The 26,389-nt window shown below is 44.6% G+C and overlaps 1 protein-coding gene and 1 non-coding gene across 2 annotated transcripts; one reads left to right on the top strand and one right to left on the bottom strand.

Annotated features, from left to right (window-relative positions):
- Positions 1-14,073: 14,073 nt before the first annotated feature.
- Trnah-gug (transfer RNA histidin (anticodon GUG)) lies at positions 14,074-14,145 on the bottom strand. The gene has a single exon. It is a non-coding gene; the product is annotated as a tRNA-His (tRNA).
- A 5,599-nt stretch (positions 14,146-19,744) lies between these two features.
- LOC145497143 (uncharacterized) lies at positions 19,745-21,021 on the top strand. Its single transcript, XM_081476943.1, has one exon. It carries the CDS (start codon positions 19,819-19,821, stop codon positions 20,908-20,910), a length of 1,092 nt encoding a protein of 363 aa, XP_081333069.1. The 5' UTR covers positions 19,745-19,818; the 3' UTR covers positions 20,911-21,021.
- The last annotated feature ends 5,368 nt before the right edge of the window (positions 21,022-26,389 follow it).

Raw genomic sequence — 26,389 nt, 5'->3', positions numbered from 1 at the left:
TCTATAATGTTCAAATTTCATGTAAAAGTTTTCATTTTCTTAAAAGAATATGGACATGGTTTTTAAATAATTCAAAGCTGGATCGAAGTTATTAGACTTGTACGTTCAGTAGTTCAGTAGGAATTTGTGCATTGGAGAAATTAAATATGCTCTTCATAGTATGGCTCAGCCCAAAAGGCGATGTTTAAATGCTTGGGCTAAAGGAGACAACTTATTTGTAGCCTCTACCAGGCGTTCAGTTAGTTGGGGCACAGCACGAAAAACTGTTGGCGAAAAATAGGGGAGAAGCACTTTCTCTCGCCGCGCTTGTCCCCTATTTTTTCACTTGCCGTTTTTCGCACTGTGCCCCAGCTAACTGAACGCCTGGAAGAGGTTAACCTATTCCTAGTTCCCCATGAGGGTGTTTTGAAATTGAAAAATTGGCAAGAGTGGTCAGCATTATAACCACAGAAAAGTTGGAGTGGGTGCATTGTTTCAAATACTTTTCTCCTTGACGCACGTGGGTGTCAGCTTGGCGGTATGACCAGCATGGAAGGTAAGAGTACAAGTGACCAAAATTAAGCAAAGAATATTGCTTTTAGGTAAAGAAAGTGACCATATGGATGCTGTTGTCATTGACATGTGAGTAAACTTGAAACCTTTGTCTCACTTTTGAGTACTGATATGATCTTATAGTTGAGTGCAAAACTCCAGCTTAAGACTCCAGCATGGTTCAGGAGCCATACTTCACATGGGTCAAATCGAATTGGAAGTTATTCCGACCCAGATTAATTTACACTGATGTAACTGGTTCAAAAATAATGCACTACTAACAAATTTACTCGATCTTTACTTGCAATGTTTTAGCGACTCTGACATTATGACAGTTACAGATGTTGAAGACAATGTTGGCTCTAGTGATCCAGAGCCTATGTGGGAAAGCGAGAGTATAAGTGCTTCAATTTTTCATGGGCTTTCGAAAACAGTTTGGTTGTCACTCCAGTTGGCATCACCATACCTTTGAATCAAATGGTAATCACTTTTATCATTCTTACGTTTGCTGTGACCATATGGACATCAACACACACTGATTTAGTTCAAGATACTCTTTTGTTGTCACTATTGTGAGAACAACACGAGCGGGAAAAGAAATGCACTGTATGTCAAATTATGGTCACACTTCAAACAAATGAACTAAAAAACTTTGCTTACAATACAGAGGTGACACCATCCATATTCCAGTGCTTCGGAAATCTTTTGTAATACTTGAATGACTTATCAAAGTAACGTTGAAAGAACATCAGTACTACAGTTCAAAGTAAAAGGATTGTTTTGACCAATTGAAAGTGACATGAAACTGTTATGATATGGCTAGTCACCAGTTTCCTTGCTACTTATGGACCACACAGTCTCCGCGCATGTCAAACTGAATGCCTCCATCTTGGATTACCGTACGAGTAAAGTTGTTTTTAGTAATCCTTGTTGAATCCTGGCTCATCCCTTAAATAGTTATTACATCTCTTTACATGGTGGCAGCGGTGGGATGGACAACCACGGCCAGCATTGTTTTGAGCAGATAGAACATTGAATAAACCCAATGGACACGGATTTTGACATCTACTGTTTGTAGCGTGCAGCTGGTTTGCAAGACCGAGTACCTTGATATCTTCAACCAGTCATCACTTCACTTACAAATATGGGCGAGTTATCTGGAATAAAACCGCCTCATATGGATTGGAATGACACCGACTTGCCAACAGCGTTTAAAACTTTCAAACAGTATTGCCAGCTCATTTTTAACGGGCCCTTAAACAAGAAAGAAGAGAAAGAGAAGGCCACATATATCCTACTCTGGATCGGCAAAGAAGGCCTTAAAGTCGTCAACTCCTTTGAACTGAGCGATGAAGACAAAGCGAAAACTGATACGATTTTCGACAAGTTTAGGAAGTATCTGGAGCCCAAGTCGAATTTTCGAATTGCTCGTTTCCAATTGCAAGGCTTCAGACAAACAAAGGACGAGTCTGTCGATTCATTCATGGCTAGGTGCAAGCTACAAGCTCAGAAATGCCGGTTCACTGAGGCTGAGATGGAAGAACGTTTAATTGAACAGTTAATTATTGGTACTCGAGAGCGGAAAGTACAAGAAAACGTCCTTGGAAAGGATGAGAAACTAAAGCTCAACAAGGCAATGGACATTGCTCGAACAAGAGAAGCAACGGTTAATGACATGAAATCCCTAGAGCCGCAAGGTGCCTCTGCTGGTACTGATGAAGCAAATATTGATGCTGTCAGACAAGATTCCCACCCACAATGTGGGAAATGTGGACTCAACCATGGAAAAAAATGCCCAGCATATGGTACAAGATGCCGGAAATGTAAGCAGTACAATCATTGGGAGCAAGTGTCCAACAGTAACCAGGCATACAGCCGGCAAACCAGGCCACCACCCCAACCGCAATTTGATGGCCGGAAAAGCGTGACAAAGAGAAGCAGAGCAAGGTACATATGGTAGAAGAAACAAATTCTGACTTTGAGGAGTTGTTATTTGAGAACATCAAAATTGATAGCACTGGTGCTGATGTGGAGAGAAATGAAGCTTTTGCCCATATTAAAGTGAAACTACCGAATCTTGGCAATCCAAATGCTTTGCTGAAAGTGAAAGATGACTGTTAACAACAGGCCATCCAAGTAGGCAGCTTCCTTGGTTAAATATCAAACCACTGTTATGTAGACCGACTGGTCTTTGTACAGTAAATCAAAGCTTCAAAGTCTGAGCGAGAGCAAATTGGCTGTTGAAACTCACATTCGAGAACTTGAAATTGATGTAGTTGAGCTGCCACACATTGGCAGCTACACAAGCATGATTTGCAGGAATTGCCACATTCCTGGCCGGAGGAGTTGAGGAAACCGTGGCAGTTTGTGTACATCTCCTCCTTGTCAATCATTTATTTCTTGTGGACAAAAGAAGAAACACCCTGAACAAGAAAAACTCGCTCACCTTGAGAAAGAAATGAAACAAGTCATGTCCCTCATTACAAGTAAGCAACTCCACAACACAGCCATCGCAGCCTATCAGCCCACATCACGAGATAACTAAACTTGTGACAGCACAAACGGTGATAAAAATCAACCGCTTGCGAGAAGAAAACTGCCAATTAAAGGCTGCTTGAGAGATCATGCTCAGTGAGGAAGAAGTATTGAGAGCTATGACAGACATAGATCATCACCAGATACCAACTCTAACTTGTCTCACACGTTAGAGGAGATTCAAAGAATGCAATCATGAATGGATGGATTTATGCGTACATACACATCAAAGAACACATGCCAAGATCAGCCAAGGGTATGTACACGAGATGGGAGACCTATCTGCGACATTTGTGGATGAACCAGTTACTTGAGGGAAAACTGCTTCTCAAGAAACCAGCCGAGATATCCAAATCAAGGACAACCTGGCAAGCGGAGTAATTCACAATATCCATCACAACATCCACTCATTGCTGTTATTGATTCAGGAACTCCCTGATCCCATAGTAGCCCAGTTTGACCACCAGGCCTCTATTAGACTGCCACCACCTGTTTCAGCAACTCCACCACCAGAAATTGCGATTGCTGTCATTCAGCAAGGCAACACCTCATGTAATCAGCCATCCCATAACCAGCACAACCAAAGAGAGGGAACGGAGCCGCTTTACTATGTTAGACGAAGCCAACCAATATCACCCACACTCATGAGCACACACATGTGCCAACAATTAACACTATTGAATCAGCCAAAGTCAGCAGCCCAACCACAATGAAATAAAACTGCATGCCACAGCTTAAAGTCAAGATGGATCTTGGTGCCTTTACAAGACCTTACACTGAAGACACGTCTACAAGACTCCTCAGACTAATTGACAAACACAAAATTGATGTCCGAATAGAGATTTGTTCCCAAAACAGGCCTAGTGAAACAACAAATGAAACTGTCATGTCTACCGTAACTGAAGGAACTCTCGCAGATAAAACTACGTCACTAGAAAGTGACAGTTTAGAACTGGAAATCCAGCAGTTAAGGAGAAGCAAGGGTGTAGCACCAGCCAAGTAAAATGTCTGCTCAAGCCAACAGCAACCCTACACCCATTACAGAAACTAATAAACACAGAAAGGAATACCTACCCTGCAAGAAGCAAAAGTCTTCCTCTTAAACAGGAGCATTGCAACCCCTTCATAACAGCAGAAATACTTGATTACCCTGTAGTTGATTTAGGAGCTTTTATTTCTGTAATTCATGCTGAATTCGTAAAAGAAGCATTCTTCCAAGAGACCACCCCCATCATGGCTCCAAGCACTTATCCCAGAGTGGATACAGTCAGCTGTGAGAAACTGCCACCAATTGGGAAGATCGACACCACCTTATCATTCGGTGGCAGGAAGATTCCCTGTCAGTTCCATGTTGTACAAAACATGACTACCAATGCTGCGCTTGGCGGAGATTTTCTGTCCACAAATGGCGCTATCATAAACTTTGCAGACGGAACCCTGAACCTGAGTAACTCTCATCCTGTTGAGTTGCCACTTACAGCAATCTGTTCACCACCTATGGCTAATTTCCTGAAAGTTCCAGACCAGTACGACCAGGTCGCTCCTTCTCTCAATAATGGAGAACCAGCACCAATTTCCCCCAAATATTTCTGTTTTTCTGACCGATTTACACAACAGTGTGAGCAGTCAACATTTTCCTTTCTCAAGTTCCTCATCATTCTTCTCTTGATGTAACCTCATGGTCGTGCTGCTACAGAATGCATCATCAGTCAAGATTGGCCACCGAAATCTACCCAGTTTTCCAGACTCCTGGAAGAGCAGATAATTCACATGTCCAGAACAACTCTCTATTGCCTCATGCCCAATCAGGTCAAGTTCCTAATCCAAAGTTCCTGTTTCAACTCATGCATGTCCACACAACCCCTCAACAGTGGTGACCAACAAGTTTCATCAGAAGATGTAGGCTTCCTTTATCAAGCACTACATAGTCAAAGTATATGCCCCTTTCTAGGAGATGGGATGGACTGGTCAATAACCAATCAATGATAAATGGATCAGGAATAAATAATAATAAAGACGATATCATCCATTTAAGTATCCCTCGGTGAGTTCCCACCATATTCTGTTGACATGACTAGTTTCAAGCAATAAGTATCACTATATCACACAGCCATAAGGTAGCTGAAGTATCGCTAACCGATCATATAGTAAATGGTTTTAATCCAAAAACGTTCAAAAAAGTCAAACCCAATAGCTGAAAACAAAGATAATACCAAGTTATCGTCACTACTGGGTTAGTGATTTTCTGACCATGCTGATCTCTGGAGTGGTTACAAGGGGAAGAGTTAACCTGCCTGCCAGGGTAACCCGCCTGCCGGGTAACCCTGGCTGCCTTGTACACATGACAAAGAAAAAAAGGGGAAATGTGAGAGTGCTAGGGTAATCTGCTTGCTAGGGTAACCCTCTCTCCTTGTAAACGTGCCCTTATTTGATATTTGTAATTAAGGTCATTTAAAGGGGAGGACATATTTATCAAAGCCTGTAAAGGTTTCTTTAGCCTGCTTCCATGCATTCATATTAAAAAAAATTAAACTTGATTGATTGATTGACTGATTGATTGACACACAGAAAGTCGAGCAATATTTGTTCTGCTAGACTACAAGCAGTCAGTTTTTATTCATGAAATCCTCCCGGCTCGCTTGATCACTTTAAGAAACGTCAGGAAAAGAAAGAGACCGCCTGCAGTGTACTATTCTGCAGTACGATCTAGCTTTGTAATTAGTTGTCATGACCACCAAGAACAAGGTGTGTTACTAGATATCCAATCACATTTTCGCTTTCATGAAAACCATCATTCACGTGATTTAAGACGAAAACTATGCTGTGGCTTATGATAAGCTCTTCAAACAATCATTTTCAGTTGGCAGAGAGCAAATTATGGATAAATACTTCGTATATTTTTCACATATAAGAGCATGGAATCAAGTAACACTTCATGTAATGTACATTGAATTATAGCCTCTCTGAGTGGACGATGAAACGCGATAACGAAATGATGAAACGCCATGACAAAACAACAAAACGTCAAAATGACAATGAACCGATGTGGTCAGTGATAAGTCGAACTTGTAAATCAATGAGTGGAAGAGGCCAGCCAACGAATCAAACTTACAAGATGACAAGACGAACTCACAAAGCGATGAGTCAACTTCTGAAAATGGTGAGTCAAGCTGGCAATTGGCTGAGTTGAACTCAGAAAACAACGAGTCAACTAGAAGAATCAGTGTGCGGAAATGGTGAAACGCCATAATGAAACAACAAGTCGAATATTTTGTCCACAATCTACTGTCATAAGAAACACATTCGAGCCACAATACCACAAATTGTTACATGCAATTCTCATGCAATGCGAGTGAGAAGCTTTTCCTGGATGGGTCGGGGAAGTTTGCTCCTAGCCTAAAATGTCAGTCCTCGGATGGCCCTTGGATGATGATTGACGTGAATTTCAAGCTAGAAGTATACTGTCCATGACCTCAGTATGATTTAGCACAAAATAGAATGCAGGGGACTGATAAACAGAAAGGTACATTTGTTACAATATAATTCTAACACTGTAAACAAAATGGCACATTGCTTACCGTAGGTTTACGTGAATTCACGTGACCCAAATACAGCTGTTCTTGTTCTCATTCGACCACCACTGTTTTTCATTTTGATGTTTTTACTTTGATAACAGAAGAAAATAAAAATATGTACTAAGCAAGCTAACTTTAAAAACTCAACCTGCAACAAAACATAAGACATAAGAAAGTTGTAAATCAAGCGTTCATGAACGAGACACCAACTTGATTTATTTAATGTGACAGTCTTCATATTATACATGCAAACACAGACAAAAACACGCGAGTTGGGCTAGGAAAGACAGTTTAATAGGACAACCTATATACTGCCCGGGACTGGTGGGGATGGGTAAAATACAATTGTACGAGTCGCCGATCACGCGACCTCGAGGAGAATATGATACGCGTAAAGATAGGTGCGGCCGAAATACGATCTAAGAATACAATCCATTAAACCTAATTAACTAATATTAATTTGTACTTAATGTCACAGTCTTCATGTTATAGATGCAAATGCAAACAAAAACACGGGAGTTGGGCTACAAAAGACAGTTTAATAGGACAATGTGTATACTGCCCAAAGAGAAGTTTGGCCCAAACTAATAATAAAGTTAATTAAGGCAAGTAAGTAGGACTTGTATACACATAGGGAACATTTGGCAGTTTAGCCAGAGTTTCTCAAATCGAAATGACAGAGTTCAGTGGAGTACGAATGTAGCGTTGATAACAGTCCGAGGGCCAGCGCCCGATGGTTTTGATGAGATGGTCTGGAAGGCCAGCGTTGGCAGCGGAAGTGGCGCCCCCAATTTGGAAGCTGTGTCCACCGAAGAGGGTGGGGTCGATTCCCAGCAGGTGAAGACATGAAGACAAGCCTGCAAATAACAGTCGGTCATCGGTCAATTGTCCGGTAAATTTGAGGTTTTGACAGCTAAAAGCTTAGTCTGGTCGGACACTCTGACCGGGCATTTCTGCTAAATGAAAAATAATTTAATTGGAAATTTGTGGCCGAATATGGAGCAAGTTATTTTATTATACTGCCACACAATACTACGCAAAAAGGCTTTGTTATCAGTTTCGTTTTTATTCCATTTCTGAGAAATAATTTTATCATGTCAAATGTGTTGTCTCAAATGCCATGTCGAATTGTAAACATGCCACATCAGCACCACTATTCAGGCTACGTGTTAATTTACGCATTTTGCGGTGGTGTCTTGAAAGATTTTGAAGCCCCACTTAGTCTGAATTATGTTCGTCTGAAAAACTACTTGAATCTGAGGTCTCAAATGTTGTTACTCGTTGTCTGTTATCTGCAAGTGTTGTGGTTTTTAGTCGTAATTTGACTCGACTGAGGCCCAGTTCAGACGCCGAACTTTTCATGAGCCAAACTTATTTTGAATTTGGACCGACCCAAATTATCAAAAGTACACCTGTTGATTCAGACGTCAAACTTAATTCGCTGGTTGAGCTAGGCGGGAAGAACGGCTGGGCTGTTCCAAATTCAAATAGCCATTCTTAATTGATTCAAATGCCGACCTTTAAATGTACTTAATTCAACGTATTTGGTTCAGCTCATGGAAAGTTCAGTGTCTGAACTGGGCTAAAATATTAAATATTTATCGTAATGCAATCGCTTTCAGAAACTTTAAAACCTCTAAAACGAAACCAAATGTATTACCAGTCCATATGATCAAAAACCAGTTTTATAGCTCTATAAAGTTTTTTCTTACATCTGTGGTTCAATATATTTTGAATTAGTTTCTGTGCCAAGCGTGAATGTACAAATTAGTCACGCTTTGTAGTCACGACCACTTCCAATTTGAATTTCATTTAACTACGCAAATTTATTCATTCAATTGACCCCAAAAATTGTCAAGGGAAGCTTGCTTTCAGAAAAAGTCGAAGAATTCATTTCAGCCAATTTTCAAGTCTCTGAATATTATTGTGAGTGAGTTTTGGTCAGTTTTTGCACTGACAAGCTGTCCACGTGGGAAACTCGATCAAGTGAGTGAAGGCAAACTAGGGGTACAAACGTTTGTAAATTTGTCAATTTTCAAGCAGTAAAATAATACCTGACTTACTGTAAAGGTCCCCTTTCTGGTGCTAGTATCGATTTTACACTCAGTTGACTTTACTTTTAAGCCATTTGAATTTGCAACGAACATTTTGGCAAAGGGTCTGAAATACCGAAACATCTCAAATGTCTCTTATTTTAAGTTTCTAGTGGCAAAAAAAATTTGTCTGATCAGACTGGCTTTTTGTCAGGTCAAAACTTGTCCTTGGCCTGACAAATGACCTGCTTATAGACAAAAATTATTTGCAGGCTTGTGAAGAAGAGAATGATAAGAGACATGGGCGGGTTAGGGGGGAGCCATCTTGTAGTGCGAACAGAGGGGTGGTATTGTAGTCGTGTGAGCTTGGGTTATAATGGCATATTAGCGTTTGAAGGTAGCAGACAGGGCAGATGTCACTTTTGCTGTGTCTGGAGACGAGAGTGTGTGATCTCCGAAACTAATCCGTCTTGGAAGTTTTAAGCCTGAGGGCGATAAACTCGGTACCGTCAGGCGAGGTATGAGATTGAACATCAGCAAGAGTAAGGTGCTGATCCGGACAGAAATCTTTTGGGTGTAAGACGGTAAACTCGCCACACCTGAGCAGGAAAAAATGCGCAGTGACCATGGCGGACCACTTTACGTAATCGTCATGAGAGCTGAGGGAAATGAATTGCTTCATGTCACAGAGCAGTTCGATGGTGATGGCTAACTTTTGCTTTGCTGTGATCCCATGTAATCTGTTTATTCCTCGGACAGTCTGACAAAGTTGCAGTGTGTCATCCAGCGGGTTGGGGTAGCTGTGGGCAATATGAAGGGCACGTATGGCAGAGAGATACACGGGTATAGATTGCGGTTGAATTCTGCTCGCTAACTTGGGGACGAAAAGCATCAGCGTCTGCTCGCAGGCTGGGAACGGAGAAAGGTCCAGCCAGGAACAAAAGGTGAGGTACTGGCGTTGAGGGGCACTGTAAGTTCGTTGCGTGGAGTCGGCGAGGCAGTGGGCGAAATACTGCCCTGCTTTCACTTGAAGTGTTTCCAGTTGATGACTGGGATGGGTGTAGGGTGTTGGTCTGCCTGTGGTGCAAGGTGATGAAACCTTTCGAACTGGAAGCGAGATAAAGCATCAGCAATACAGTTCTGGGAGCCTGGGACGTACACGGCCAAAATTTCAATACAGTTATTCACACACACAAAGAACATGTAGCGTAGGAGGGCCATTATGTGTGGCCATTTGCTGGAGCCCTTTTGGATGATTTAATGATTGTTTCATTGTCACAGTGAAATGTCAGGCGTTTTCCACAAAGAGAGGGGGCCCATGCAGAGAGTGCAGCTGTGATGGCGTACAGCTCTTTGAAGGCAATAGAAAGGCGAATAGGGACCTGGCATGCATTAAACGTACTACAGAACCAGGCACCATTAAAAAACGCACCAAAAGACGTTCGCAGGCGTCAGTGAACAGGTGGCAAGATATGTTGGTGGACCAGAAATCATTGTAGAAGAGCGACTTGCCATTCCACTGAGGAAGGAAGGTAGACCACCAACGGATATCCTGTTTGCTCTGACGGGTGAGATGTATGTGGTGTGATGGAGAGCGGGGCTTGCTGAGAAGATCGATGAGACAACGCATGAAAGTGCACCCCAGGCGACACACATTGCAAATAAAGTTCAGGGTGCCAAGAAGCGATTGAAGCTGGCATTTAGTGCAATGAGAACGACTCTCCCATGCGGCCAGGAGAGCAAGGGTATCATTTAGACATGATGCCTTGATCCGTGTCTCTTGAAAAATGGAGTCGATTTCTATGCCCAGTAGGGTAAGGCAAGTTGACGGGTGCCTAAGTTTAGAAGGGTTAAGTGTAAAGCCAAGGTCAACGCAAGTTTGTGTCATAATGTCTAGGTTTCGAGTGCATGGTGACGTGGCGGAGTCGCATGTGAGAAAGTCATCCATATAGTTCCAGACAGGATCCGCCCCTCGGTTGTGCATAATGAAATTGAGGGCATCAGCAAAATGGAGAAATTGAGCGGGTACACTGCGAGCGCCGAAAGGAAGTAATAGGTTGACAAAATAGCCGGTTGTCAGTTCACCATTGACGTAGATTGGCCAGGTGGAGCCGAGGAGCTCCCAGTCCTCTGGGCGGACCAAGATATGCTGGTAGGCATCCGATAAATCTAGTTTAGCCATCATGGCTCCGTGGCCAGCTTGCTCGAGGAGTGAGATGGCCCGATCAAGAGTGTCATATTGGCAACAGAAACGTTCCACTGGGATAAAATCATTAACAGAATGGCCCCGTGGCCACAAGAGGTCGTGGATGACCCGGTATTTCAGAGGATTCGAACACTTTTTGGGTACGCGCCCATCAGCGATCCGACAAAGTTGCGAGTTGGAGAAGAAAGGAATGGACTGGCCATGTGATTGAGGTCGAGTTCCTGGCGTAATTCTTTGATAATGTCTTTGCTGGCGTCCAGCGCAGAGAGGTGATTGGGGTAGGATTGAAATATTGTTGGTCTACTGTAGCCAAGTTCTACCCTGTGCGTGATGTTGTGAAGGAGCGCCTTGATGAAGGCATTGTCCAGATGCTTGACGAGCGCTGCACTCCACTTGGCTACAGAGAGTGGGGACCAGGGTTCAGGCAGATTGTGTGCTTTCAGTAACGCTTAGTGTCGCTTAGCAAAAGTGGCAAACTTACTGTAAATAAAGGCTTAGTTAAATTTTTTTCATTCTTTTATTTTTCTAATCTGAAATTTCTGTTATATAGGCTTAAGATTTTCTTTCCAAATTTACCATTCAATTTCTTATTCCGACCATATTTGAAGACATTCCTTCTCATTTGATAACTGTAAAACTTTACAATCACATATCTTGAGGAAGTTCAATATTTGCCTATGTCGTTGAAGAAGTCAAAAAAGTGTCAGATATTTATTATTTACTTGTTGAAGTTGTACTCTTAATAGTTTTAAGATGCACTTATCAATACAAATCAAACATGTTCACTTCCTTATAAAGTTATTGCGATATCTGTCAAGAACAGCATGACATTTTGTGTGAAAAATTAAACAAACATTCAATACATAATCTTCAGTTACAGCAGCACAGAGTTCATCCGTTTTAATGCTAATATGGCTTTTTAAAGTATGTCCAGGTAGATTCTTTTACAGCAAATGGGATTGGGTGTTTACACAAAAAAAACAAGTGGCAAAAAAAGTGTCATAAGTGACTGAAAGACTAAAACACAGAAACAGGCTGTGCCGTTTTAGTTGACAAACGCTGGTGATATACGGGCAGCGAGAGCAAAGCTTATTTTTTTCGCGCGAGATTCCCATTTTCAGCACGTGCCTTTGGTGCCTCTAAATCACGCATTCAATGCCAAGGAGATCTGACCCAGATAGTACCTGCTTTAAAAACCACAGGCGGTGGTGCTATCCAGTAAGATCATTTGCCTCCTTTGACTCACATTCGATATTTTTAACTATAAACCCCTGTAGACCATGCTGAATTTTCAAAATCAGGTAGTTTTCTACATGCCTTACCTCTGAAACGAAGTTGGTGAACCCCATTTTTTTTTGCATTTCTGACACAAGAAACTCATTATCTGACTGCTGTAAAAATTAAGAAAAAATCTATCAATTGGAAAATTTTTGCACGAACGTCCTTAAGAATGGCGTTATGCATGTAATGTGAAACCAGGGAAAAGTATCATCTGAAAAAAAAGCATGTTATTTTGTTTTTGTTGTTAAATTTACCTTTAACAAGTTAAAGCTTGTTCCACTCGAGCAAGTTTTCCTTGACAAGTTTTCTCTTGACAATTTTTCTTTGCTTGTGTGTAAAGAAAAATTTGGCAATTTTTTTCCTTGACTTTCACACGTATCCTTGTCAAGGAACTTTACACATGACTGATGAAAAATTGTCAAGTGAAAACATGTCAAGGAAAACTTGTTCATGTGGAACTTACAGGCTACACAGTCGTAAATTTCTGAAAACTGAGAAGTCTGTTTGACCATCAACAGAAATGGAAAAATTTGAATGATCTTGAGATTTTAGATGTGTCCAAATCACTAATGAACAAAGAAACAGCACAGCAGATCCTCTTGAATTTTGTGCCTCTGCTTCAGACAAAGATAGGTAGCTTCAATGGTGTAATAAAGCAAGTGGTTTCGATTCCATATCAATGGCACTACTACCGTCGGAATTTAAGGAATGGGTACAGCTTATAACACCTGGCGACGGCAACTGTCTATATAACTCAGTTTCTATTTAATTGGTGGGCGATACAACACTTGCGAATCTTCTACGTATGTTGACTGCAGCGAAACTATTCGCTCACTCAGTATTTTACGCCAAGCATCCACAACTGAAACATTTTGCCAAGAGTAGTAAATAGCGCCCATAGGGGCAGTAACCAATCAGGAGCCAGGGATCATACCACGTGACCAAGTTTTTCCCATACATTCTCTTAAATTTTAAAATCCAAGATGGCCCCTTTGGTAGCAAAACATGGCGCCCGTGACGTCACAGCTCGCGCATGCCCAAATAAGGCAACCTGAAATCGAGGTTGATCGAATAGAACCAATGAGAGGGTTTTGCATGGGAATAAAAGGGTGTTGAGTTGGTGGGTTTGGCATTGTTGTTTGGAGATTGATGCGAAGATGGCTTCAGAGGAGAGCAAGACGAAGGCGGAGGTGATTAGTGTTCCTGAAGAGGAGTTTCCAGACGACATGACGAGAGAAGAATTTGCATCGAAGGTGATGGATGCTGTTCATGAGGGTATTCTTGGAAAGATAATGAAGAATGCCGTTTCTCACGCTATGGATGTCGTTCTGAGGAAAGAAATTACGAAGCTGGCGGATGAGGTGCTGAGGTTCAGAAAACTCCTGGCTGCTAAGATGAGTGCTGACAATTCCATATCGTTTAAAGACCCAGTGTGTTTGGAGAAGTTGCCGGATGGATTTTTGGCCGGATGGAATGAGTGGAAGAGCAGTTGGGCCAACAGAGAAGAGTTAGCGTACCAAGCATTTATCAAACAAATTGTAAAACCACCACCATCAGAGGAGTGAAAAAACATTTTATTTATGCCTGTGACTAATAAAGATCCTTTAACGAGAGAATGTACATGGTTTGTTGTGATTTTTTGCATCATCTTGAGTGCTTGTACGTCGTTGGTTCCCAGGTGCACGAGGGCTAGCATCATGGTTTGTGGGGTGATAAATTCTCCGTGAAAGCCTGAGGAGGATTCGAAAACGCGTCCGAAGGGCCAGACCTTGGAGAGGTCTCTTCTCATGTACCACGGGTAGGGAAAATGTTGGGTGAGGAAGAGGAGCATGACATCTTCGTCGGGGTGGGGTTCGTCCAAACGGATTTTACAGGCCAGGGGTCTCTATGGAAAATAAAAAAGAATTTTTAATGCCCCGACCAGGAATCGAACCTGGGTCTTTGAGGCCACAACTCAACGTCTTAACCATTAGACCATCGAAGCGCTTACCTCTTTAGGACTTGGTTTTGGGGATGTCATCGGGAGGAAGTCCGAAATTCACGGTTTTGCAACGAGGGCAGAGTCTTTGGGAGGGTTTCAACCACCAGGTGTGGAGGGCTTTACAGCTTCTGTGAAAGAATTGGTCGCAACACGGTGTCAGGAAGTAGTCTTGGATACTGTGATTGGGAGTGTATCCTTCCTTACACCATATACATTCGGGTTTAGGAAATCATGACATGGAGTCTGAAAATGGAACAAAAACAACTTTTTATTGGACACTACTTGATTTACATGGTGGGACGTGTGCTCGGTCTTGTTGACCGGCACCCTCTTCTTCAGGATAACAATCAATAAACGATTTGACGTGATTGACACGTGACAGGGCCTGGTCGTAACTGTTTCCCAGGAAGACGGGTTCGTAACAGTTGGTTACCACGTTGTGGTACATGCCATAGATGACACCGCAACAGGTTGCGTAGACGCACCCTAGCCCCCAGTCTTTTCTCAGTGTTCCCGAGAGTGTGCGTACGAATCGGGTGTGGTTCCCTTTTCTACTCCATTCTAGGATCGGTTGGCGGCAGCAGGGTCTCAGCTGTTTGCATACGTGACAATGTAGGGGTGGTTCCATGTCTAAAATTGAAGCAATTGTTGGTAAGTGTTGCGGACCCAGTCTACATGAATCACCAAATCATTGGTATCGTCCTCGTCAAGGACCCCCAACCTCTCTTCCAGACACAAAAGGTCTAGTTCGTCCAGGGCCACCCCGATAAAACCTGAAAGTTGTTCTAGGTCCCTGTACAAAGGGGTCTCTTCTTCTTCGTCGTTCATCCACTCTCTCACCCGCTTTTCCCAGGTAGTCAGCTCTACGTTACACCGCTCTAATACTTCCATGCTATACTCACTTGGTACTTTGAGAAGCCACAGCAACGATAGTATCCACAGTCTTCTGTAATGGGCGCTCATACAAGTCTTTGACTGAAAAAACTCAGAGTGAAAAGTGAACGGTCTGACTCGCTTATTTTATACACACAGTATAATGGTGTCCAGTCTCCTACCGTGAGTGGGTGTGGTAGGGGGATACCCCCTATCCCTGGGTCTGTGGTAACATGTGACTTCGTCTTGATCTGTGATTGGTTGAACGGATCTGCATAAAGCGAATCCGCGTCGCCCCGATCTTCACTCTGAGTTTTTAATTTGTATTGAGCGCTATCATGGCCTTGAGGGAGAGACAAATCCAGAATAATTTCAGACCGAGAAAGCCTGATACTACTTACGAGGAGGCGATTGACCGAATGGACTATGCCTGGACCCAGTTTTACGAGTCCATGAATTTCCCCATCCGGGATTTGTTGGCGGGCCGACGTTGGCTGACGAGGTTCAAAGACTCGAGCCAGCTCGAGGTAATGCTCCACCAAATCTTGTTTTTTCTGGACGAGCAGAGAGAGAACTGGACCCGGAGTCTATTCCAGTACCGGAGTATTGAGAAATGTTTCAGCAGAACCTTGTTTAATGCGATCCATGCTATACGCAAGAACCTTGTATGGGAGGTGAAAGTGAAGCCGCCTGTGGACCGGATCATGTTTCATAGACTGATGCTATGCTACGGTTTTGAGCCTTTTCAGTCCACATGGACTAAGAGACAAAAGAATACTGCGAGACGTTATGTCAGTGTCATCGATTTTTATTATAGTACTTTTAACCAATGTAATCAAGTGACAATGCGAGCGATGATCGATGCGGAAGATAGATTACCCAACGTGTAAATATGAAAAAAATAAAATGTCAGAGTGTGTTTTTACAAAAACTGTGTCTGTCTTTTCTTAGGTTGGGTTCTGTCCATGAATCAGTATGTCTTGGGCGATCCCACGTGGGTATTCGTCGATCCATTGGAAGAACTTGCAGTTACGCTTGGGACACTTGAGATAGAGCCTGTCCGGGTTGGACTGGGAGTGGGAGGTGGCTAAGACCAGGGACTTGTTGCATAGACATCGGAAACAAGCTGGATCGATGTTCCTGTAGCAGGGGTGGGTCTGTTCTTCGACGCGTCTCAGGTAGGTGCTCACCTCTTTGGCACCACAGGTCACATAACACTTGGTGTAGAATCTGGAAGAGGGGCATCGGTAATACTCCCACCAGGTACCACCTTCGGGGGTTTTCACTCTTCCAAATTCCATGGGTATCATACAACGCGGGCAGGTGGGATCTTGTGTTTTCAGTTGGTTCAGGAACTGATCGGGGTCGAATTCCTGCAACACTTGTACTTCGGTGAATTCTCCTTGGTCATCCACTTCAGGTGGTAATTCTACGAGGTTGTCTTTCTTGAATTTGTCGAGTCCCATGGGTTCCATAACTTGAATGGTTCGAGGAGGTGATTCTCTTATCACGGTCAGGCATCCGCCTTGAATGGCAGGTAGCTTCGAGTCTATATGAGGAAGATAGAGATTGAGTTAGTATCCCAACAAGGTGTTTTCTCGTAGCATGGTTTCTAGGATGTGGGTGGTTTTTCGCACGATTTTGGGGGTCAGTCTTTGCCTTCGCCTGTGATGGTTACTTTTCATTTGGCTTTTGACTTCTTGACGTTTGATCGAAAAGACGCTCCATGGCTGCGAGAAGCCTTTTAGAGGGACGGTGGTCCAACTGACAGAGTCCGGTGTGATCTCTTTGAAGAGGACGCATTCATTGAAACGTAGTCTGGCACGAGGTTTTTCGAATAACCATCTAAGGTGGATTGTAGTTTACCTTCTCCTTCCGCTCTCTTGGGTAGGAGCAGTTTCAGTTTCTTACGCACCTCCTTCTTTTTGGACGATTTTTTCTTTTTCCTGTCGGGTTCGATGTGTGAATCCATGACGACTGCTGAAAAGTGACTCGTGATGGAATGCATGGTTCGACTTTATGGACGATTGGTGGATCTGAAAAAGGGCGTGTGATCCGTGAAAGTACGTGTACTGAGTGAAAGTGGATCCACGGCGCGGGTATAAAAGGAGCCCGTTTGATGCGGTGAATCATTCTCGACTTGCTCTTGGTGCGGTGATGACTCATAGGATTTTGGATGATAGAGACGTGAAAGAGATCATTGAAGATCTGAAACAGCAGTTGAATCTGGCTTCTGGTATTTTGGCTAGACTCGAGGAAGGCGAAAAACTGTTGCATGTGAAGATATTTGACTTGGAGTTACATCTTGTCTCCCCTTTGTACTATAGGCTCCAGAGGCACATGATTGACTGGTGCGACAGAGAGAGCTATCCTCATTTGTCAGGCTTGGATATCACGGGGCTAGCGGATCGAGAAGGAAAGAAGTTTAACGAGGCTGTCGGAGAGGGGTTAAGATGACTTACTATAGCAACTCAAACCAGATTCGTGACCTAGTGGAGCAGATCGTGGATCAGAAGGTACACACTTTAAGAGATCTCGATGCCATTCCGGATGCAAAAGTGGACATGTACATTTTTGACACTCTCTTTGAACCGTTAGGTCAAATACCCGATTGTCTGTGGTCTTTTGAGCTCTTGATGAGACGTCGTCCTGACTGGGGTGGTACGATTTTGGAGATGATGAAGAGGAACGAAAAGGTGTATTTGTTCTGCGGTGAGTGGTGTTGCGTGATGTACAGAAGTTGTACCAACCAATTCAAATTCATTCATTGTCGGGATCCCGCCCTGGACGCAGAGCGTTCCTGTTTGATCGCCACGGATAACCTCACGTACATGATGAGCGATGCCATCCGTGACCTGTTTGAACCCTTGCGGTTCGCTCGTGACCTGTCACGACGGGTGTTGGAGTCCGACAAGAGTCCCAGGGTGGAGGAGGTACTGACTTTCAACAGGTGCGCTCACAAGGAAACGTGTCTGAAGTTGGAAGAGTTGATCTATGATGTCATGCGTCAGCGTAATATGTGGAAGGATCGGTTTTTCTTCCGTGCCCTTGAAGCTGATGAGAATGACCTATGTGGTGAGTGTAGAGAGAGTATGCGACAAGCATTCTATGTGAAGGGGGACGAGGAGGAAGCCCTGAAGTGGAGACCCAGTAAAGGGGAATGTTGTTGGAGAAATTGTAGATATTATGCCATGGATACCTATGAGGAAGACTGTGATAATGAGTATGGTCAAGATTGTAAGAACACGGAATATGTTGCATACTTTTCGGATTCAGACTAGTCTTTTAGCCTTCTTTTTCGTTTAGCCAATCAGAGTCGATTTTTCGTAAGAACCAAACAGGCACGACGTTTTTGTACATATAAGAAAGTTGAAATAAAAAATTGGGTTCAAATCATTATGTCTCATGCCTTGAGTTGGTTGATCTCGAGAGTGTGTGCGACCATGGCTGATCGATGGAGTTGGACAACCTTGTGTTCCAAGTGCGCTAGAGTCTACGAGCAATACGGTAAAGGTGAACCCATCCCTGACCATTTCAGTGATTCGCCCTTGGAGGTGTTTGACTATACCGACGTCGAACCCAACGTGATGCGTTTTGTCGTTTATATCTTGTGGTTGAAACAGCAACCCGATTCATTTAAGAAGTATTTCGAGGTACGTGAGCAGCATTTCGAGTTGTGGAGACAGTGCGTTTACAAACTTTATCGACTATGAAGAAAGGTCAAAAGCCGCTTTCGACCGGGATGTTACTGGGACGGTATTGGGATCCTTCTAGACCCGGTAGTCTGGACGGTCTGACGCGATTCGCCCAGGCCAATAAGATCTCGGTACGACGTGCTCGTGAGGTCCTGCAACGGGATTTGGGGTACACATTGCACAAACCCAGACGTCGTCGGTTTCCCACGGTCCCGGTGGTGGTGTTCGGAATCGACGAGCAGTGGACGGCCGACCTGATCGAGGTGATCAATATTTCAAAGTACAATCGAGGGTTTCATTATCTCTTGACGGTGGTGGACGTGTTTTCCAAGCACGCCTGGGTCCAGCCCTTGAAGAGCAAGACGGGTAAAGCGGTGACGGAAGCCATGGCTAAGATCTTGAAAGGAGGTAGAAAACCCATCAATCTCCAGACGGACGACGGGAAGGAATTCTACAACAAGACGTTTCAGGATTTGATGAAGCAGAAAGGCATTCATCATTTTTCGATGCGTGGGGATACGAAATCCAGTGTGGTGGAACGGTTCAATCGGACCCTGAAGGAACGTTTGTACAGATACTTCACCGTGAAGAATACGATGAAGTTTGTGCCCGTGTTACAAGATCTAGTCCGAGGGTACAATCGATCGTATCATTGCAGTATCAAGATGGCTCCCGATCAAGTGACTTTAGCCAATAGCGAGGACGTGTGGGAGACTCTTTACGGTAAAAAGGAAAAAAAGGTAAAAAAATCGAGACGACTTCCACTGAAAGTCGGGGATCGTGTGAGACTGAACAAGAAGTTCCGACAGTTCAAGAAAGGGTATTTACCCGGTTGGACCGAAGAGGTGTTTGTGATACGCCATGTGCGTCCTGGGAAGGTCACTACGTACAAGGTGGAAGAATGGGACGGCACGGCGGTCGAAGGTACGTTTTACGCGCAAGATTTGCAAAAGGTGTCCGTGAAAGACGACGATCTGTTCCAAATCGACAAGATCGTCAAAACGAAAGGGGATAAAGTCTTGGTGCGTTGGAAAGGCTGGCCAGTCAAGTACGACAGTTGGATTGATAAAAAGGGATTGTACGTGACCAAAAAGCCAAAGATGAAAAAATGAAAGACTTTTACGTGCATTTGTCGAGCAATGCCAGCACGGACGAGTTTCCTGACAACAAGGCCAACAGTTTCAAGAACCGTCTACCGTATCCGCTCCTATTTGGCTCCAACAAGGAATGGAAGGTGGGCTTGGTGAGCGTGTCTTACCCGATACCACCTGCACGACCGCATCAAGTACCGGTCACTCAAGCGCACGACTTTGACGATGACGACTATGTGTTCGGTATTGAGTGGACCATTGAAACGTTCATCTTGCAATCCGACGGGATTACGTGGCTTCCAGGGCGTTACCACGTACCATTTGACGTCTACGGGAAGGAACTGAACCGTGACCGACACAAGGTGACGAGTGGCACATCTCTCATGCAATACCTCATCAATCGTTTTCACAAACACCTGTATCATTACATGGATCGTGCCAACGAAAGTCTAAGAGCACCAGACGGGAAAAAATACTACCCCGTGTTCAGATGGGAGGGAAAGGATTTGATTATTGATAACACCGACACGTTCCTCAATGAGTCCGGAGACAGAAAACGTCACAGAGTGTTTTTTGGTCCTAAACTGATCAAGAAGTTGGGTTTGATTAACGAGGAATCGTTTTACTCCGTTCACATGACTATTAATATGCTCAAGATCTTTCCCAATGACACCGTCCCGCCTGATTTCAAGAAAGACTGGGTCAACGAACACGACCTTCGTTCTCGTAACTTTTGGGATTTGAGAAGCAACGGTACATTACAGCTCAGTCCCTATTGCAACTGGCACTTCAGTTACTTGGACGAGGAATACGCCAAGACCTATCGCGGAGTCGTCGTTCATCCGGACCTCCCTCCGCCTCGAAGTCCCATGTACCTGTATTCGAATGTGGGTCGTAGCACGATCACAGGGAATCGAGTGACGGATCTCTTGAGAGAAGTCCCCCACGACTCCACCAAGACGACGCACGAACCGACTCAGATTCAATATAAACCTGTGCGCAGCAATATTTTGGATATAGTGGAGGTGCAATTGGCCGAGAACAACGGAAGACTAGTGGACTTTGAATCGGGCGTGACCTCGGTGACATTACACTTTAAGGATGAATGAGTCTCCCGACGACTTCTACGTGCAACTGCTGAGCAATGCCAGCACGAACGAGTTCCCGGACAACAAGGCCAACAGTTTCAAGAATCGTCTGCCGAACCCGTTACATTTGAGAGAACCTGGCTGGAAAGTGGGTGTCAGCGACCTCTCGTTTCTGTCCGCGGTGCGTAAGATGGGTTTGAAGGATTCTATTCTGTTTGAAATCTGGTGGATCGATATGGTGAACACGTCTAGAAACAGATACACCCAGGTCTCTGGAGTGACGCAAGAAGGTGATTTGGAATTCACGCCGAGGAATGGTACTGAGTTGCTGAACATGATATGAGATCGTTACATGCGTAGGTTGAGATCTCGAACGGATGTCGACGTGACCATGTACAAGAAAAAGAGCAAACCCGACGATCCCACCGAATTGCTGTACACGGTCATGCATCGGGCCGAGAATGGAGAATGCGTCCTCGACAACTCGAGAACGTGCATCAGTCTCCTGATCAATGGTAAACGCGTCTACCCGCAAATGTCCGTCGGCATCGAATTGGCCAAGAAGATGAAATGGGTCAAGATGGGAACATTGCAGAACGGACAACCGGGTTACGTCTTGGGACCCCACTTGAGGAAAGAATTTCCCAAGGAAGTCGTACCCACGGCCACGGACTTGATCATAGGACAGAATGACGGGGACGAACTATTTTACAAGATCGACCCGGACACCTTACATTTGAGTTGTTTCATCAATTGGGTTTTCACGGACCTGGATCGCAGTTACGAAGCGTTTGGTCACAATCGTCGTTCCTTGTTCGTGTATTCGAATGTGGGACAGAATATGGTGACGGGGAATCAAGTCACGGACATGTTGAAACAAGTTCGTTACGATCCGGAGGTGGTCGACCTTCAACCGAGACACATCCTATATCTACCTGTGCGCACGGCCGTCTTAGACATTGTCGAGACAGAGGTGTCGGAGGAAGACGGACAACTGGTGGACTTTGCATTGGGTGTGACTACGATCACGTTGCATTTCAAGAAAGGATGAGTGATTTTTACATCAGCTTACCCATTCACAGCAGTAAGAACGAGTTTCCGGAGAACAAGGCCAACAGTTTCAAGATCAGGTTACCCAATCCAATACGTCTGGAGGGACAAGGATGGAAAGTGGGGTTGTTTAGCATCGCTATGCCAGATGCACACGTGACGCTTCCTACCTTCACAGAGTCTAAAGATAAAGTCACCTTGGCACGTACCGAATGGAGACGCATTGAACCCGAAACATCCCATGGGTATACGTTTGGAGAAGCTTCGTTCGACACGGATGACCTCAAAGAGGTTTACAGTAACATGAACGGTGTTGAATTCATGAAATCCATTCTCAGCTACTTCGAAAGGGAACGCGTCTTCAATAACTCTGGACCGAGAATGAACTCGAAATATGTCACGAATGATAAGAGAAGAACCTACGTCAAGTTCAAGTGGGAAGGCGAAGACCTGGTCACGGATAACAAAGACACCCATCGTCCCAGAAGAGAACCACCTTCATTACAATTTGACCTCGATCTGGCTTTGAAAATGGGATGGTTGCTGGAGAAGGGAAATAGTTACGTGATTGGCCCAAACTTGCGACTCGAATTTTTTGATGTTGTCATTCCAGACATTCAAAGCAAAGGAGACATAGTTGATTCGAGTGGAAATCATCTTTTTTTCCAGGTCGTGAAAAACCCCATCAAAAATATTTCATTCTTGGAACTCAGCATCTTTTGCAATTGGCGTTTTCTGAACCTGAACAGAGCGTTTGAGAGTGTGATCGGAAGCAGTTCGCGTTCCTTGCTCGTTTACTCCAACGTGGGAGGTGGAAGTGTGGTGGGAAATCAGGTCACGGATTTACTGAGAGAGGTCAACTTGATTCGAAGAGGCGACGGTGTTCAATACTTCGAACCCACCCACGTTCAATATATTCCCGTACGCAAGGAGGTGATCGACATTATAGAGGTGCAAGTGGCAGAGGCAACTGGAGAACTGGTGACATTTGGAGTTGGCAATACAATCGCGACATTACACTTTAAGAAATTATGATCGGGGGAACTTTGATACGGTTTCATCCCGACGGATACCAATCGGGATCTGGCATGTTCGGTCAGATTTGGAAAGGCATCAAGAAACGAGGTCCCGGCATTCTCAAGGACGTTCTGAAAGAATCGGCCATGGAGGGTCTGAAAGGTTTAAAATCGGGTGGCAAAGGAGGAAAGCCCAATTGGAAAGGTGCACTTGCCGGGTTAAAGCAGGGAGCCATACGCTCCGGGAAATGTAAAGCAAAGCAAGAGCTCCAAAGCTTTTTGGGTAGTAAAAGAAGAAAAGACCTGTTTGGATCATGATTCCCATCTACTCGAGACGCGTGAGACGTCTACCCGGAGGGATACGCACGTATAAAGGGGGTTCGCTCTTCCGGAGACGCTCAAAACTACGAGACTACCGTTGGGTACAGTCCGCCCTGAGAAGGAGACGAAAAAGACGACGTAGACGACGATGACGGACCTAGTGGCTCATGCTAGGTTGGCGGGGGTTCGTAACCCTCGCCTGGACATGTTCACCACTCCTCCCACGGATCTCAGCATGTCGTCTCGACGTGAGGTGAGAATCAATCCGTTCAATACAGGGATCAACCCAGTGACCTTCCAAATCGATCCTCAAGAAGACTTTATCGACATGAACGAGAGTTTCTTCGAAGTGGAGTTGGCCATCAAGACAGCTGCTGGAGGTAATTTGGCACAAGCGAGTACCGTCGGACTCGCCAACAATCTGGCTCACACCCTCTTCAAACAGATCAATGTGAGATTGAATGGTACTCTCATCAGCCCCCAGACCGATACTTACCACTACAAAGTCTACATCAAAGCGCTGTTGAACCACGACCGAGACAATGGTGAATCGATCCTGAAACCAGAGGGTTGGTACAATTGTCTCAGTGTACCCAGTCATGGAGAGGCCGATGTGATGACAGGCAATAAGTTGGATCCGGCTCACGACGATTACAAAGCTTTATCCCAAGATCTCAAGAACATGGTTCAAAGTCGAATTCAGTTTTTTGGTGGAAAGAGAGTGACTTTGAGGTTCAAACCTTACCTGGAAGTGTTTTATCTCAGCAAGTTACTGGTACCTGGTGTACAGATACAGATCGACATGTACTTCAATGCCCCAACTATGTGGACAGTCCAATGGGCCGGTGCAGATACTCTCAGACTGACTGAAGCCGACGTGAAAGTGAGATTGTTCCTATCTCAAGTGAGAGTGACTCCCTCGGTGTACCGAGAACTCATGACTAGCATGAAAGGCAGAAGAGTGGCCACTTACCCCACGGTGAGAGGTGAAATTCGCACTTACTCTCATCCCAATGACAATCGTCATTTCGAGTGCAACAATCCTTTCCACAGTAAGCTGCCTAATCGGTTGGTGGTGGTGTTGATGAGACAAACAGCCTTCGATGGAACTGTGACGATCAATCCGTTCAGTTTTGAACAATTCAATCTCTCTTCCATCAAACAACTGGTGAGAGGTGAAGAGTACCCCTACAAGACCTTGGAGCTCAAACACGACGATGACAGTAAAGATCTAAGAGGTTACCAAAGATTCCTCAAAGCCTCAGGAGTCTTGTGCAGAGGAAAAGGAAACATGATCCGAAAAGAGGACTGGGGACACGACAAGAGATGCAACCTGTTTGTATTTGATAACACGGCCAATGGATGTTTGGACAGTCCAGTGTTGAACCCCAAGCAGGAAGGTGAACTGCGTCTGGTGATCGATTTTGGAGACGCACCAGGCTCAAACCTGACCATCTTGTTGTACGGCGAATTCGAGAACATGCTGGAGATCAACGAGAACCGAGTTGTCCTCTACGTGTACCAATGAGAGAAGAAAAATGGAGAAAGTAGCCTTGAATAATTTACAGTTGGATTATTTGGCACGGACGAATCCGTCACTCTGCTGTGTTTTTCACGGCACGGTACCTTGCGATCGGCTTCCAAGGACGGTACCTCAAGAAGGACCGACCGCTTACATCGTGAACACGGACCCTCACGACAAACCGGGATTTCATTGGATCGCTTTGTGGGCTGACAGGGACAAGTGCGAGATCCTGGACAGTTATGGTCTGCCGTTGGACACGTACGGAACTGCCGGGCCGATCCAAGCCTGGTTGGACCGTCATTTCAAGTACCAGATTCACAACGGCAAGAGTCTACAGTCCCTCTTCAGCCAGAGTTGCGGCGGTTACGCCCTGATGTTCCTGATTGACCGAGCCGAAGGTCGTGACATGAACGAGTTCTTGAATTGTCTTAAGAAAAACGAGTTTGTGGAGAACGATCGTAAAGTAGGACAGATGTTGAAACGTTTGATCGTGGACGAGTTGGATTGGCTCAAGATTTGTAAAACCCCGTGTCACCAGGACACGTGCGGTTCCTACAGAGGAGTGCGTCATTTGTTATAAAGTAAGCTGTTCGAAATAAAAGATGTTCATTTTGAGAAAAGGATGTTGCGTAGTGAAGTCAGATGGTTCCATCGATTCATAGAACTGTGTCGAGAAGAGTATACGAAATTGTCCTCGGACGATCCTCTTCGACAGGTCATGGAACGCATTTTGGATTGCGACAGTTACCGTCAAGTCCGATTCATACTGGACCGGGAAAAAGATCATTGGCTTGGATACGTTCTGTTCCACCTGAGCATCAGAGCCAGACTTCAAACGAACGCTAGTAGAGATTACAAGTGTTACCCGTATTGGCACGTTCTTCACTACGGAAATAAGTCCTTACGCCATCACTTTGTGAGTGCATAAAAAGGTGCGACGGAAACCCAAATCGTTCATTATGGAGTTACTAACAAAACAAGACACGTCATGGATCTTCCGTTTCGAGGGCATAGACACTTGGACGACGTGATAGCCAGGTTAGAAAAACGCTACGGAAAATCGGGTAAAAAGACGCCTCAACCGAGTGCGGCTCATTTCAAGAAAAACCAACCGCCGAAAAGACGGCTCGATCTTAAAATACTTCAACCTGCAAGAAGACAAGTGTCTTTTCAACCGACGTCTGTCCTTGACACCGGTGAATTACCAGCTACTGTGACCACTTGTAGGAAACGCAAGAGAGCGCCCACCATGCCGGGGCTTTCCGAGAAGGAAGATAGGAAAAGAAGAATGAAAGAGGCATTGGTACGAGGACAAGTTCGGAGATTTGAGTAAATTCGCCAAGAAACCTCGAAAAAGGAGATCGGCGCCTGCCAAGCGTCCCAAGAGAGCCGCGGCCAAGAGAGCCATGACCAAGATCAAGAGGGGAAAAGCGTGGTACGCCAGGAAATTCCAAGTGGGAAATTCGCGAAAGCACCTGCCAAGAGTCGTGCCAAGAAAAAACCCATCTGTTTCAATCGTAGAGTCACCCTATTGGGTCTATTGAGATGCATCCCAGCCATCAAGACCCCCATGGCCAAGTTGTTCGGA

This window comes from Orbicella franksi, chromosome 9 (assembly GCF_964199315.1).
Source record: "Orbicella franksi chromosome 9, jaOrbFran1.1, whole genome shotgun sequence".
Lineage (NCBI taxonomy): Eukaryota > Metazoa > Cnidaria > Anthozoa > Scleractinia > Merulinidae > Orbicella > Orbicella franksi.
The sequence above is the reverse complement of the archived record's forward strand: the minus strand, read 5'-3'. Positions and strand labels throughout refer to the sequence as shown.

Coding starts and splice junctions, on each gene's coding strand:
- LOC145497143 (XM_081476943.1), top strand. CDS start 19,819: ATGAAAGACTTTTACGTGCATTTGTCGAGCAATGCCAGCACGGACGAG.